General features: G+C 37.7%; 1 protein-coding gene across 4 annotated transcripts in view; it reads left to right on the forward strand.

Annotated features, from left to right (window-relative positions):
• The window catches only part of HSD17B12 (hydroxysteroid 17-beta dehydrogenase 12), a 175816-nt gene that overhangs the window by 66017 nt on the left and 97089 nt on the right, over positions 1 to 12710 (forward strand). For 3 of the 4 annotated variants that reach the window (XR_013523398.1, XM_002755199.7, XM_078340886.1), the window contains 2 exons: positions 790 to 836; positions 4204 to 4279. The exons of the other annotated variant lie outside the window; for it this stretch is intronic. Coding sequence is in view for 2 of the 3 variants with exons in the window: in XM_002755199.7 (XP_002755245.1) it covers positions 790 to 836; positions 4204 to 4279 (123 nt within the window). In the remaining variant the exon portion in view is untranslated. The remainder of the gene's footprint in view (positions 1 to 789; positions 837 to 4203; positions 4280 to 12710) is intronic. 4 annotated transcript variants of the gene reach the window in all.

Raw genomic sequence — 12710 nt, forward strand, 5'->3', positions numbered from 1 at the left:
TAGTTTATGAAGATATATATAATAAGGTACACACTTAGCTGTACCTAAGTGTGCGGCTCAGTGAGTCTATACACACACAGTGGTAACTGCCACCCTAAAAAGATACAGAATATTTCCTGTATCCTGGAAGATTCCTGTATTGCCCTTTCCTGTTATCTACTCTGCTATCCAGAGGTAACCAATATTCTGATTTCTATCACCATAGATTAGTTTTGCTTTTTCTTGAAGTTACATTTTATGTCAGGCTTTTGTTATGTCTTAGAGATTCATTCATGTTTTGCTTATATCAGTAGTTTATTTTTCTTGCTGTTTCCTATTCCATTGTTTGTCTCTATCGCAATTTACTTATTCTTCTGTAGGTTAATATTTAGTTGTATTTACCTACTGTGCACCAACTAAGCTACTATGAACATTCTTTGGGTAGACATTAATGCATTCCTATCTCTTGAGAATTGATGGGTCATAAGGCAGGCATATTTTTAGTTCTAAACATATTGGCAAATAGTATTTTCCAAAATAGTTGTACCAACTTTACAGTGCCACCAGCAATGTATGCGAGTTCCACTTGCTCCACATTCCTTTTTAACACTTGATTTTGAAGTCTTTTTAAAATTTTAGCTACTGCAGTGTGCATTCAGTCCTCGATTTGAACCATTGGAACTGTTCTGTCTTTTACATCAAGATAATCTATCACACTGGTTCTCTTGTATGTGATTGCTGGGTCCTAACTATGACGAATTCTTCATTGCAATTCTTAGACTAAACTATCGCTTTTTTTCCCTTTCCCAGTTGTCACAGGTAGTACTGATGGAATTGGAAAATCATATGCAGAAGAGGTAGGTGATTTTTAAGATCTTTCCTTTCAATATAAAAAATAAGAATAAAATAGGATGATTTCTTATAGTAGTTTTGATTTTTGAAGTATAAACACAAATATAATGTTGTATGGTACAATAGATGCTTTTTGTTTCTACCTTGTTGGAAATACCATATTTGCTTAAACAGACACAATTTTTTGAAACAAATTTCTATGTAAAATAAGTATAAAACTTTCTGGTTGTATTGGTTACTTGGAACTGGGAACAATTTAATATACTTTCATGTTATATCATGCAAGTGTGTACAGTCTTCAGATTCAAAAGTCAATTATTTTGAACTATTTTCTGAAAAATAGAAATATTATTATAGGTGGTGATATTTCTAGGCTAGTCCATGCCATCATTTTCACAAGAAGGACTGTGATTAACAGAAAGGTATTGATAGATACAGGCAGAGGATCAAGTTCTCTGCAATGAAATTAAAGAACAGGAAAGCATCATAGTTTAAAGACGGTTGTCTAAAGCAGGAGCTGTGGCAGTATTCTTTAGGCAAGTTTCCCTGCCTTCTGGTTCCTGAGAAGGCACCTGCAGCCTATGATGAAATGATCTGTAACAGTGGAATGATTCTGATAAAGATCCCAGCAGATTCATTGGATCTTTCCTTGATCATTATCAAAAGGTCTTTTTGTTAATTTTAATTTTTCCAGTTTTTTATTTGGAAGAATATCAAAACTACAGAAAAGTTGCAAGAATATTGCCAACACCTATATACTCTTCACCTGGAGTCACTAATGGTTAATATTTGGAACATATAATTTACTTATTATTATTTGGCTGAACCATTTGTAAGTTAGTTACAGAAATTACAGTTCACCCCTAAATATTCCAGGATGAATATTCTAAGAACTAAAACATTCACCCGGATAATCCCAATACATTGGTCATAATAGGAAGTTTAACTTGACACAATACTCTTGTATAACGTACAGCCCGTATGCAGGTATACAGTTGCCCAATACATCCTTTTAAGCTCTTTTTCTTAATTGTTATTTTTCCAAGTGTTCCAAGATCCAGGTAAGGATTATGCATTGCATTTGGTGTCATGTCTCTTAGTCTCCATTAATCTAAAAGAGTAACTTAGCCTTATTTTTCTTTTATAAGAATGCCATTTTTGAGAAATCCAGGTTAGTTGTTTTGCAGGCAAATTTGGATTTGTCTCATTGTTTTCCCATTAGATTCAGGATAAACATTTTTTCATCAGGAAGGCTACACAGGTTTATCCTTCTGAGTTCATCAGGAGGCATAAGAAGTCTCATTTGTTCCATTATTGATTATAAAAGGTGATTAATAAGGAATATGTGGGATGACACTTTGAGATTGTATAAATATATTATTTCCCAACAATCTTTTATCCAATGATGTTAGGATTAATTGGAAATTTTTGCTTAGATGGATTATTACCATGGTGCTTAAAAAATGGTGATTTTTTTTTACTGGGTTTGGTAGCTCACGCCTGTAATCCTAGCACTTTGGGAGGCTGAGGCGGGTGGATCACCTGATGTCAGGAGTTCAAGACCAGCCTGGCCAAAATGGTGAAAGCCTGTCTCTACTAAAAATACAAAAATTAGCTGGCTGTGGTGGCAGGTGCCACTCAGGAGGCTGAGGCAAGAGAATCACTTGAACCCAGGAAGCTGAGGTTGCAGTGAGCCGAGATTGCGCCAGTGTACTCCAGCCTGGGTGACAGAGTGAGACTCCATCTCAAAACAAACAAACAAAAAAAAATGGTGATTTTTTTTTTTCTAATATCTCTCCTTCTACATTTATTAAGATGGTATTTTTCTATAGAAGCTTTTTCTTATTCCTTTTCCCCTATTAATTTTTTTTTAAAGAAGGTATCAGTATGGGCTAATTGTTTTTGTAGTGGTATTATAGCAGATTAATTTTGCAAATCATCACCAACATTTTCATTTTTATAAAAAATGTTCTTCCATAGCTTCATTTGCAATATTACTCACTACTTAATACACCCCGACTTTAGGATTTAAGACTGGAATATTAGTTTGCTAAATCACTTTTAGTTCATAGCACCTAATTTATTGCTTATTTATTTTCCGTCTAGAATTTTTCACTAAATAGTTCTATATAGATTAGTGCTTTTTTTTCCTCTACTAGTCTATGTGTCCTGGGATAGTAACCACATTTGTGTAAGTCTTTTTCATTATGTACAGCACTTACACATACTGGGGTATGTACATAGATGTTCCTCAGGAAATTTTTTTTTTTTTTTTGAGACAGAGTTTCTTTCTGTCACCAGGTTGGAGTGCAGTGGCATGATCTTGGTGCACTGCAACCTCCCACTCCCTGGTTTAAGCGATTCTTCTGCCTCAGCCTCCCGAGTAGCTGGGATTATAGGCACGTGCCACCACGCCCAGCTAATTTTTTGTAGTTTTAGTAGAGACGGAGTTTCACCATGTTGGCCAGGATGGTCTTGATCTCCTGACCTTGTGATCCGCCTGCCTTGGCCTCCTAAAGTGCGGGGATTACAGGCATGAGCCACCACACTTGGCCTAGGAAAATTCTTTATTAATTTATTCAATTAACTTCTTTAGTTTGCCATGGTCCATAAAGTATAATGCTCAAATTAAAAATTTGAAAATCATTATATTTTTAGGAATGTTTAACATTTTAATGGTAGTTTTCTTTGCCAGTCCTCTGATGTTTGTTTTATATATCCATTCTGTAACAAAACATTTTTTTTTTTCTGGAGACAAGGTCTTGCTCTGTTGCAAGCTGAAGTGTAGTGGTGCAGTCATGGCTCAATGTAGTCTAGACTTCTGGGCTCAGGTGATCCTCTCACCTCAGCCTCCTGAGTAGCTGGAACTATAGCTGTGTGCCACCACACCCAGATAATTTACAAAAAAATATTTTTTTTTTGTTAAATTGTTTGTAGAGATGGGATGGTTTTGGGCTCCTGGGTTTAAGCAGTTCTCCCACTTCAGCTTCCTCAAATGCTGGGATTACAGGCATGAACCACTGTGCTTGACACAAAAACTTTTTTAAAGCTAATTTTTAAATTACAGAAGTAGTAGACAATGGTTTAAAAAACCCAAACGGTATAAATGGTATAAAATGAAAAAGTAAAAGTCTCCCTCTTTTTAAAACCCTTTGACATTTAAATATTAGCTTGAATTAGAAAGATAACTTTTTGGGGAATTTTTTTTTGGTAAAATCTTCATTTTAGATTGTGTATTCATTGCACTTTGGTTTATATGTGTTTTATTGTTAACTATCATCTGGACAGTCTTTCTTAAAATGGGGGTTATAGCTCATGAATGTTTTTCAGTGGCATGTACAGGTGTGATTCAGATCTCCTTTGCCGTTTCAGTTAGCAAAGCGTGGAATGAAGGTTGTCCTTATCAGCAGATCACAGGATAAACTTGACCAGGTTTCCAGTGAAATAAGTAAGTTCTCACATCAAACAAAAGAAATGCATAGTTAATTAATGTTTTCAAGCAGTTCTTTGGTACTGACATAGTTATTTATAGTTTAGGAAACTTCTTTTTCAAGGAGAGATATCATGAAAGACAGCATGAAGAAGCATGGGATGCTTTAAAGATGGATAATCAATTTTAGGCTGGGCGCAGTGGCTCATTCCTGTAATCCCAGCACTTTGGGAGGCTGAGGCGGGTGGATCACCTGAGGTCAAGAGTTCGAGATTAGCCTGACCAACATGGTGAAACCCCCATCTCTACTAAAAATACAAAAAAATTAGCTGGGCGTCATGGTGGGCGCTGTAATCCCAGCTACTCAGGAGTCTGAGGCAGGAGAATCTCTTGAACCCGGGAGGCGGAGGGTGTGGTGAGCCGAGATTGTGCCGCTGCACTCTAGCCTGGGCCACAGAGGGAGACTCCGTTTTAGAAAACAAACAAAATTGTTTTAGGATAATTGTAATTTGCTTAAAATGTCTTTTACTGATTTGTTTTGTTTCTCTTGCCAGGAGTCAAATTCTCTGATTATTTTATCGTATTCTGCTGAAACATCTAAATTTGTTTGCTGTGGCTTCATTTCAGTATTCCTGAATGCTTTTTACTCTTTTCATCTCAGTGTTTCTAAATGTTTTAAGAAAAATAGAAAAGATAGCAATATCCATGTGACAGGGGAAGTTTTTAAAACTTTCTTCTTAGGCAACTATGCTTGAGACCTGAATTATAATATGGCAAAGACTCAACTAACTTCTACTAAATGAACCAGATGGATAAACCAATACTGTTCATTTATTTGGTAAAACATACTAACTGATGTCCCCAGTTTGCTGACCATTTGTGGCCAGGAAGCTTCTTCATATAATGCTCATATAATTTTATCCTCACAAATCAAATTGTTTACTTATTAAGAATCAATTGTGTTTATTTCCAAACTTATGTTGAGTATTTTTTTTACTAAATATTCTGTAAAATGATGAACTGTTAGTGTAAAATCTAGAGTTGTTTCTATAAAAGCTAGGTTGAATGCTCTGAAAAACAGTGACTAAAATTATTTCTTTGAAAAATTGGGCTGGGCGGGATAGCTTATGCATGTAATCCCAGCACTTTGGAAGGCTGAGGTGGGTGGATCATGAGGTCAAGGGATTGAGACTATCCTGGCCAACATGGTGAAACCCCATCTCTCCTAAAAATACAAAAATTGGCTGGGTGTGGTGGCACGTGCCTGTAGTCCCGGCTACTCAGGATGCTGAGGCAGGAGAATTGCTTGAACCCGGGAGGCAGAGGTTGCAGTGAGCCGAGATCAAGCCATTGCACTCTAGCCTAGTGACGGAGCAAGATTCCATCTCAAGAAAAAAAAAAAACCACAACGAAACATTGGCCATCAAATTTGTGAGCAGAGACAAATGTAAAATATTGGAAAAACTTAAAAAAGGTAAGAAATCTGCTCCCCTGATTGTTTCATATGTGTTGAAGTTTGTTCTGTACTCTATTAGAACTGAAACAATCATAAGTGATAGAATATGGTGTGACGCATGCAAGAAAAACTGGAATTCCAGTCTGCAGATCTAGTCTCAAATACAAGGTCTTGGCCCTACAAAGATGATTGGTGAATGAATTACATTTATACAGGGTTTAAGTAAAAATAAAATGATTACAATGTGTGTATATCTCTGTGAGTCCTTGTTTTAACTAACTTCTCAACTAACAGATTGTCCAAATTCTTTCATTGAGAATTGATGAGAGAGGATTTCTTCTATATTTTGTTACTAATATTACCACCTACTGCTAACATTTATATGGTGCTTTATTATTTATTCATTCTTTCACATGTATTCACATATTATCTCCTTTGGCTGAAATGGAAGATTCTGTTAAATAGTTTGAATAAACTTAGGGGGAGGGAAATAAAATTGCAGAAAACTGCAGAGCACTAAAACTTAAAGAAGGGCTACATCTTTATTTGGATACCTGTTGTTCTTTTGCACGGAATGTTTAAATTCAGAGTTGGGGTGGGGTTGGGGTGAAGCACACTTATTTTCTTCAATTGCAGTGATTTCAAATTTAGGAATTTTTATTGTTGGTTTGAGCTGTTCCCTTAGCTTCTTGTTATTCCCAGTTTGTTCTGCTTAGTCAATACTTTTAATTCTTTTCTTACTAAAATTTTATGGTGATTGGGAAAGGGAGTTAGCATCACTAACCTGGCAGTTGTTGCCAGGAATTTGCTTTGTTTACTGCTAGTATATTAGTAATCCTAGATCTCAGAATAACAATAGTAATAAACAACAGGGGCCATTTTTTCCTAACTTACTCTATGTCCAGGTGCAGAATTTCTGTCTCCCAAGAGGAAGTGTGACTTCACTTTGGTGCCAATCGATAGAAAATTCTACCTGTACTAGGAGAAGTTTGGAATGCACTTAATAGCTGGTTTTACACCTTGATTTTGAGGTGGAAAGAAATTGATCATGAATCTCTAATAAATTCTCTTAAACCAGTAGGTGCTTAATATTTTTTGATTTGATTAATGCCCATTTGAATTTCATGGGTTCTATTAATTAAAAAAAAGTAGGACCCCAATTTATTGCCATCAAATTGCCCTTGGACTTTTCCAAGGTATAATATGGAGTTTTATGCAAAATTCCAAGCTACCTTGTAGAGTTTTTTAACCATAACAAGGAGGGGAACCGTTTCCTACCTTCTTTACGTGTTGTGCATTGTCGTGGTCCAGAAATGCCAAACCTTTTTAAAGATGGTGCAACTTTGAGTCCTTGGCTTGGTCATGCCGGCTTTGAACTTCATGGCATATCAACTTTGCCGTATCTGTAGGAGAGCTGTCTGTGTGAAACAGCTCAGAGTTGCAAATACCACTTGTGAATGATAGGGTAATTTTAAGAAATGTCTGCATTGTATTTGAAGACTGCCATAAATCTGAAATTTGAACCTATGTATTTCAATTTGGTATGCTAAAAAGTTCTGAATTAATGTAAAGTTTTTGTTATAATATTGTAATCTCAGTTCAAAAGTTAACTGAAAATATAAAACCCAAGTGATTTCTATATAGTAAATTGAACTGTAAAGGTAACTTGTGTGTGATTCTGAATGCATAGATAAATGTTTTTATTCCTCAAAAAAAAAAATAAGACTATGTGGTCTTTTAAATATACAATCATGTTGTCCTCAAATAGAGACACTTTGACTTCCTCCTTTCCTATTTGAATGCCCTTTATTTCTTTTTCTTCCCTGATTGCTCTGGCTAGAACTTCCAATACTACATTGGATAGGAGTGGTGAAAGAGGGCATTCTTGTCTAGTGCCAGATTTCAAAGGGAAGGCTTCCAGTTTTTGCCCATTCAGTATGATACTGGCTGTGGGTTTGTCATAAATAGCTTTTATTATTTTGAGATATGTTCTGTTGATACCTAGTTTATTGAGAGTTTTTAGCATAAAGGGCTGCTGAATTTTGTCGAAGACCTTCTCTGCATCTATTGAGATGATCATGTGGTTTTTTTGTCTTTGGTTCTGTTTATGTGGTGGATTACATTTATAGACTTGCGTACGTGGAACCAGCCTTGCATCCCCGGGATGAAGCCTACATGATCATGATGGATAAGCTTTTTGATGTGCTGTTGCAGTTGGTTTGCCAGTATTTTATTGAAGATTTTTGCATATATGTTCATCATGGATATTGGCCTGAAGTTTTCTTTTTTTTTGTTGAGTCTCTCCCGGGTTTTGGTATCAGGATGATGTTGGTCTAAAATGACTTGGGAAGGATTCCCTCTTTTTGGATTGTTTGGAATCCTTTCAGAAGGAGTGGTACCAGCTCCTCTTTGTAAGTCTAAGTCTGGTAGAGTTCAGCTGTGAACCCATCTGGACCTGGGCTTTTTTTGGTTGGTAGGCTACTAATTGCTGCCTCAACTTCAGCCCTTGTTATTGGTCTATTCAGGGTTTTGACTTCTTCCTAGTTTAGGCTTGGGAGGGTGCAAGTGTCCAGGAATTTATCCATTTCCTCCAGGTTTACTGGTTTATGTGCATAGAGTTCTTTGTAGTAATCTCCGATAGTAGTGTGTATTTTTGTGGAATCGGTGGTGATATCCCTTTTATTGTTTTTTGTTGCATCTATTTGATTCTTCTCTCTTTTCTTTTTTATTAATCTGGCTAGCAGTCTATTTTGTTGATCTTTTCAAAAAACCAGCTCCTGGATTTTATTGATTTTTTTGCAGGGTTTTTTTGTGTTTCTATCTACTTCAATTCTGCTTTTATCTTAGTTATTTCTTGTCTTCTGCTAGCTTTTGAGTTTTTTTGATCTTGCTCCTCTAGCTCTTTGAATTTTGATGATAGGGTGTTGATTTTAGATCTTTCCTTGCTTCTCATGTGGGCCTTTATTGCTATAAATTTTCCTCTAGACATTGCTTTAAATGTGTCACAGAGATTCTGGTACATTGTGTCTTCATTCTCGTTGGTTTCGAAGAACATCTTTATTTCTTCCTTCATTTCGTTGTTTATCCAGTCAACATTCAAGAGCCAGTTGTTCAGTTTCCATCAAGTCTGTGGTTCTGAATTAGTTTCTTTCTTAATCCTGAGTTCTAATTTGATTGCTCTGTGGTCTGAGAGACTGTTTGTTATGATTTCTGTTTTCTTGTATTTGCTGAGGAGTGATTTACTTCCAGTTATGCTCAAGTTTAGAGTAGGTGTGATGTGGTGCTGAGAATAGTGTATATTCTGTGGATTTGGGTTGGAGAGTTCTGTAGATGTCTATTAGGTTTGCTTGTTCCAGGTCTGAGTTCAAGTCCTGGATATCCTTGTTAATTTTCTGTCTCATTGATCTGTCTGATATTGACAATGGAGTGTTAAAGTCTCCCATTATTAGTGTGTGGGAGTCTAAGTCTCTTTGTAGGTTGTTAAGAACTTGCTTTATATATCTGGGTGCTCCTGTATTGGGTGTATATATATTTAGGATCGTTAGCTCTTCTTGTTGCATTGATCCTTTTACCATTATGTAATGCCCTTCTTTGTCTCTTTTGATCTTTGTTGGTTTAAAGTCTATTTTATCAGAGACTAGGATTGCAACTCCTGCTTTCTTTTTGCTCTCCATTTTCTTAGTAGATCTTCCTCCATCCCTTTATTTTGAGCCTATGTGTGTCCTTCCATGTGAGATGGGTTTCCTGGAAACTGCACACTGATGGGTTTCCTGGAAACTGCACACTGATGGGTTTTGACTTTTTATCCAATTCGCCAGTCTGTGTCTTTTTATTGGGGCATCTAGCCCATTTACATTTAAGGTTAATATTGTTATGTGTGAATTTTATCCTGCCATTTTGATGCTAGCTGGTTGTTTTGCCCATTAGTTGACACGGTTACTTAATTGTGTCGATGCTCTTTACCATTTGGTACCTTTTTGAAGTGGCTGGTACTAGTTGTACCTTCTATGTTTAGTTACCATTTGATACATTTTTGTAGTGGCTGGTACTGGTTGTTCCTTTCCATGTTTGGTACTTCCTTCAGGAGTTCTTGTAAGGCAGGTCTTACAGTGACGAAATCTCTCAGCAATTGCTTGGCCTTAAAGGATTTTATTTCTCCTTCACTTGGGAAGCTTAGTTTGGCCAGATTTGAAATTCTGGGTTGAAAATTCTTTTCTTTAAGGATGTTGAATATTGCCCCCCACTCCCTTCTAGCTTGTAGAGTTTCTGCTGAGAGATCCGTTGTGAGTCTGATGGTCTTTCCTTTGTGAGTGACTTGACCTTTCTCTCTGGCTGCCCTTAGGATTTTTTCCTTCATTTCAACCCTGGTGAATCTGACGATTATGTGCCTTGGGGTTGCTCTTCTTGCGGAATATCTTTGTGGTGTTCTCTGTATTTCCTGGATTTGAATGTTGGCTTGCCTTGTTAGGTTAGAGAATTTCTCTTGGATAATATCCTGAAGAGTGTTTTCCAACTTGGATTCATTCTCCCTGTCACATTCAGGTACGCCGATCAAGCGTAGGTTAGGTCTTTTCACATAATCCCATAGTTCTCGGAGGCTTTGTTCATTTTTTTCACTCTTTTTTCTCTAATCTTAACTTCTCCTTTTATTTCACTGATTTCATCTTCTATCTCTGATATCCTTTCTTCTACTTGATCGATTCAGTTGTTGAAACTTGTGCATGCCTTGTAAAGTTCTTGTGCTGTGTTTTTCAGCTCCGCCAAGTCATATATGTTCTTCTCTAAGCGGTTATTCTAGTTAGCATTTCGTCTAACCTTTTTTCAAGGTTCTTAGTGTCTTTGCATTGGTTAGAACATGGTCTTTTAACTCAGAAAAGTTTGTAATTATCCACCTTCTGAAGCCTGCTTCTGTCAATTCATCATACTCATTTTCTGTGTTGTTTTGTTCCCTTGATGGTGAGGAGTTGTGATCCCTGGCAGGGAAAGATGTGTTCTGGTCTTTTAAGGTTTCATCCTTTTTGTGCTGGTTTTTTCCCCATCTTCGTGGATTTATCTCCCTTTGATCTTTGAAGTTAGTGATTTCGGGAAAAATCTCTGAGTGGATGTCCTTTTTGTTGCAATTGGAGGTGTATCTTTTTTGGCCTGTAGAGGTGCTGCTGGGCTGCCTGGGATTCAGTGAGGTTGCTGGGTGGGTGGGTGCTGGGGTTTGTTTGCAGGTTAAATTAGCCCCGCCTTCCCAGTGCCATCTCTCTTTCCCTGAGCTTGATCTTCTTGGTTGGGGTCAAACTGGTGTATTTGCTGCCAAGCTCTCTGGCACGTGGACTTCAGTTTGAGTTTTGTAGGGGGTGGGGCTTGCCAGGCCTTATGACCTGTTTCCCGGCTTTCAATTCTGCTTTTCTGTGGGACGGGTTGTTCCATCCCTCTGGATCTAGTCCAAACTTGTGTCCTGGTCCGGCAGACAACTTATGGCACCAGGCAGGAGCCGTGGCTCAGATTTGCATCGAAAACCCACAGTGCCCCACTGTCTGGCAGGGCTCTCGTGGACCATGGGTTGCAGGAGGGACGAATGGGAGCACTGAGGGGTGAAGTCCCCTGACCCTCTGAGCAGGCTGCACATTCCAGGTGGGGATGCACTCTGCCCTGTCTTGGTTCCTTCCCCTTGGCTCCCTCCCTGGGGCTACTTTCAGAGTCTTTCCAGTCCCCCCAAAATGAACCTGGTACCTCACTTGGAATTGTGAAGGCTTCTAGTCCTCTGTGTCTTATTTGCTGGAAGCTGCATTCCACTATTGTCTCCTCTCGGACATCTTGGCGCTGCCCACCACCCTCCCTCTGCTCCACCCCATATATAATAACTCTTAATGTGAAGAAAAATGTTGTGTTTGTGGGTTTGTCTAGAAATTGGCTCTTAATGAATGTATCTACTAGTTGCTAGAAGTAAAGGTTCATAGGCAGAAAGTAGATGCGTTTTGACTAAATGGAGTGTTGAATTTTTAAATGCTATGATATGAATGAATCTACCAACTACTCGATACAGAAACAAGAAAAGCTACCTCATGACACTTTGAGAAAGTACTGCAGCCTGTACAACAATTGCTCGGTGACTCAGAAGATACGCTTTAATGATATTTGAGAATTTGGTTAACTCATGATATGAGGTGGCACGTGACTGTTGGCAGAAATGTGATTCTGGAGAATGGATCCTGTTCAAACATTTTCATGAAGGAACAGATGGTAAAGACACTGAATTGACCTTCATTAAAAGGAATGGGTTTTATCCTTGTTAAAATTTTAAAAAATGTTTTTCTGGGCATAATAGGGATTAATAGGGGAGGTGATATCAGCAGACTATGTCTTCTGTTCTAAGCTGAAGAAATGCACAGAGGAGATTTATAAGTTAAGACAGATTTTTAACTGAGATGTAAATCACCTCTTTGGGAGGATAATGTTTGCATGAACATATTTATTCCCAGAGAAAGTAGGACCAGTATTTAATATTATCAAAGACAGACTAACTCTGCATTTCTTTGGTTATGACTTTAGTGCATCTTTATTGAATGCCTGGGTACCAGGTACTGTGCTAGGCAGTGAAGATAGAATGGTGAACAAGGTGGCATGCAGTTCCTCTTCTCAAAGAACTTAAGTGCAGGAGACAGTAAAAACAAATAGGTAAAAAATAAATAAATAAATAAACCAAACCAAGAAAAGCACACAGAAAGACATACAAATAAATAATCCAGTCTGTATGGAATGCCACAAAGGAAACAAAGGGCTATAGAGATAACAATAGAGAAGTTCTTATTTCGTTGCTGTATGATGAGTTACGCGATTGGCATGGTGATAAAGGGACCAGAATAATGGCCTCTTGCCCATATAACGGCACTCTAGTAATGAAACTGGAGTCTTATGGAAGGACCTATCCCCTGGGCCCATTCTGGGGTGTAATGGTGGAGGGTTTGTTTATGTGCAAGTTGCATAGGATACATGCACTAATGT

This window comes from Callithrix jacchus, chromosome 10, assembly GCF_049354715.1.
Source record: "Callithrix jacchus isolate 240 chromosome 10, calJac240_pri, whole genome shotgun sequence".
NCBI classification, from domain to species: Eukaryota; Metazoa; Chordata; class Mammalia; order Primates; family Cebidae; genus Callithrix; species Callithrix jacchus.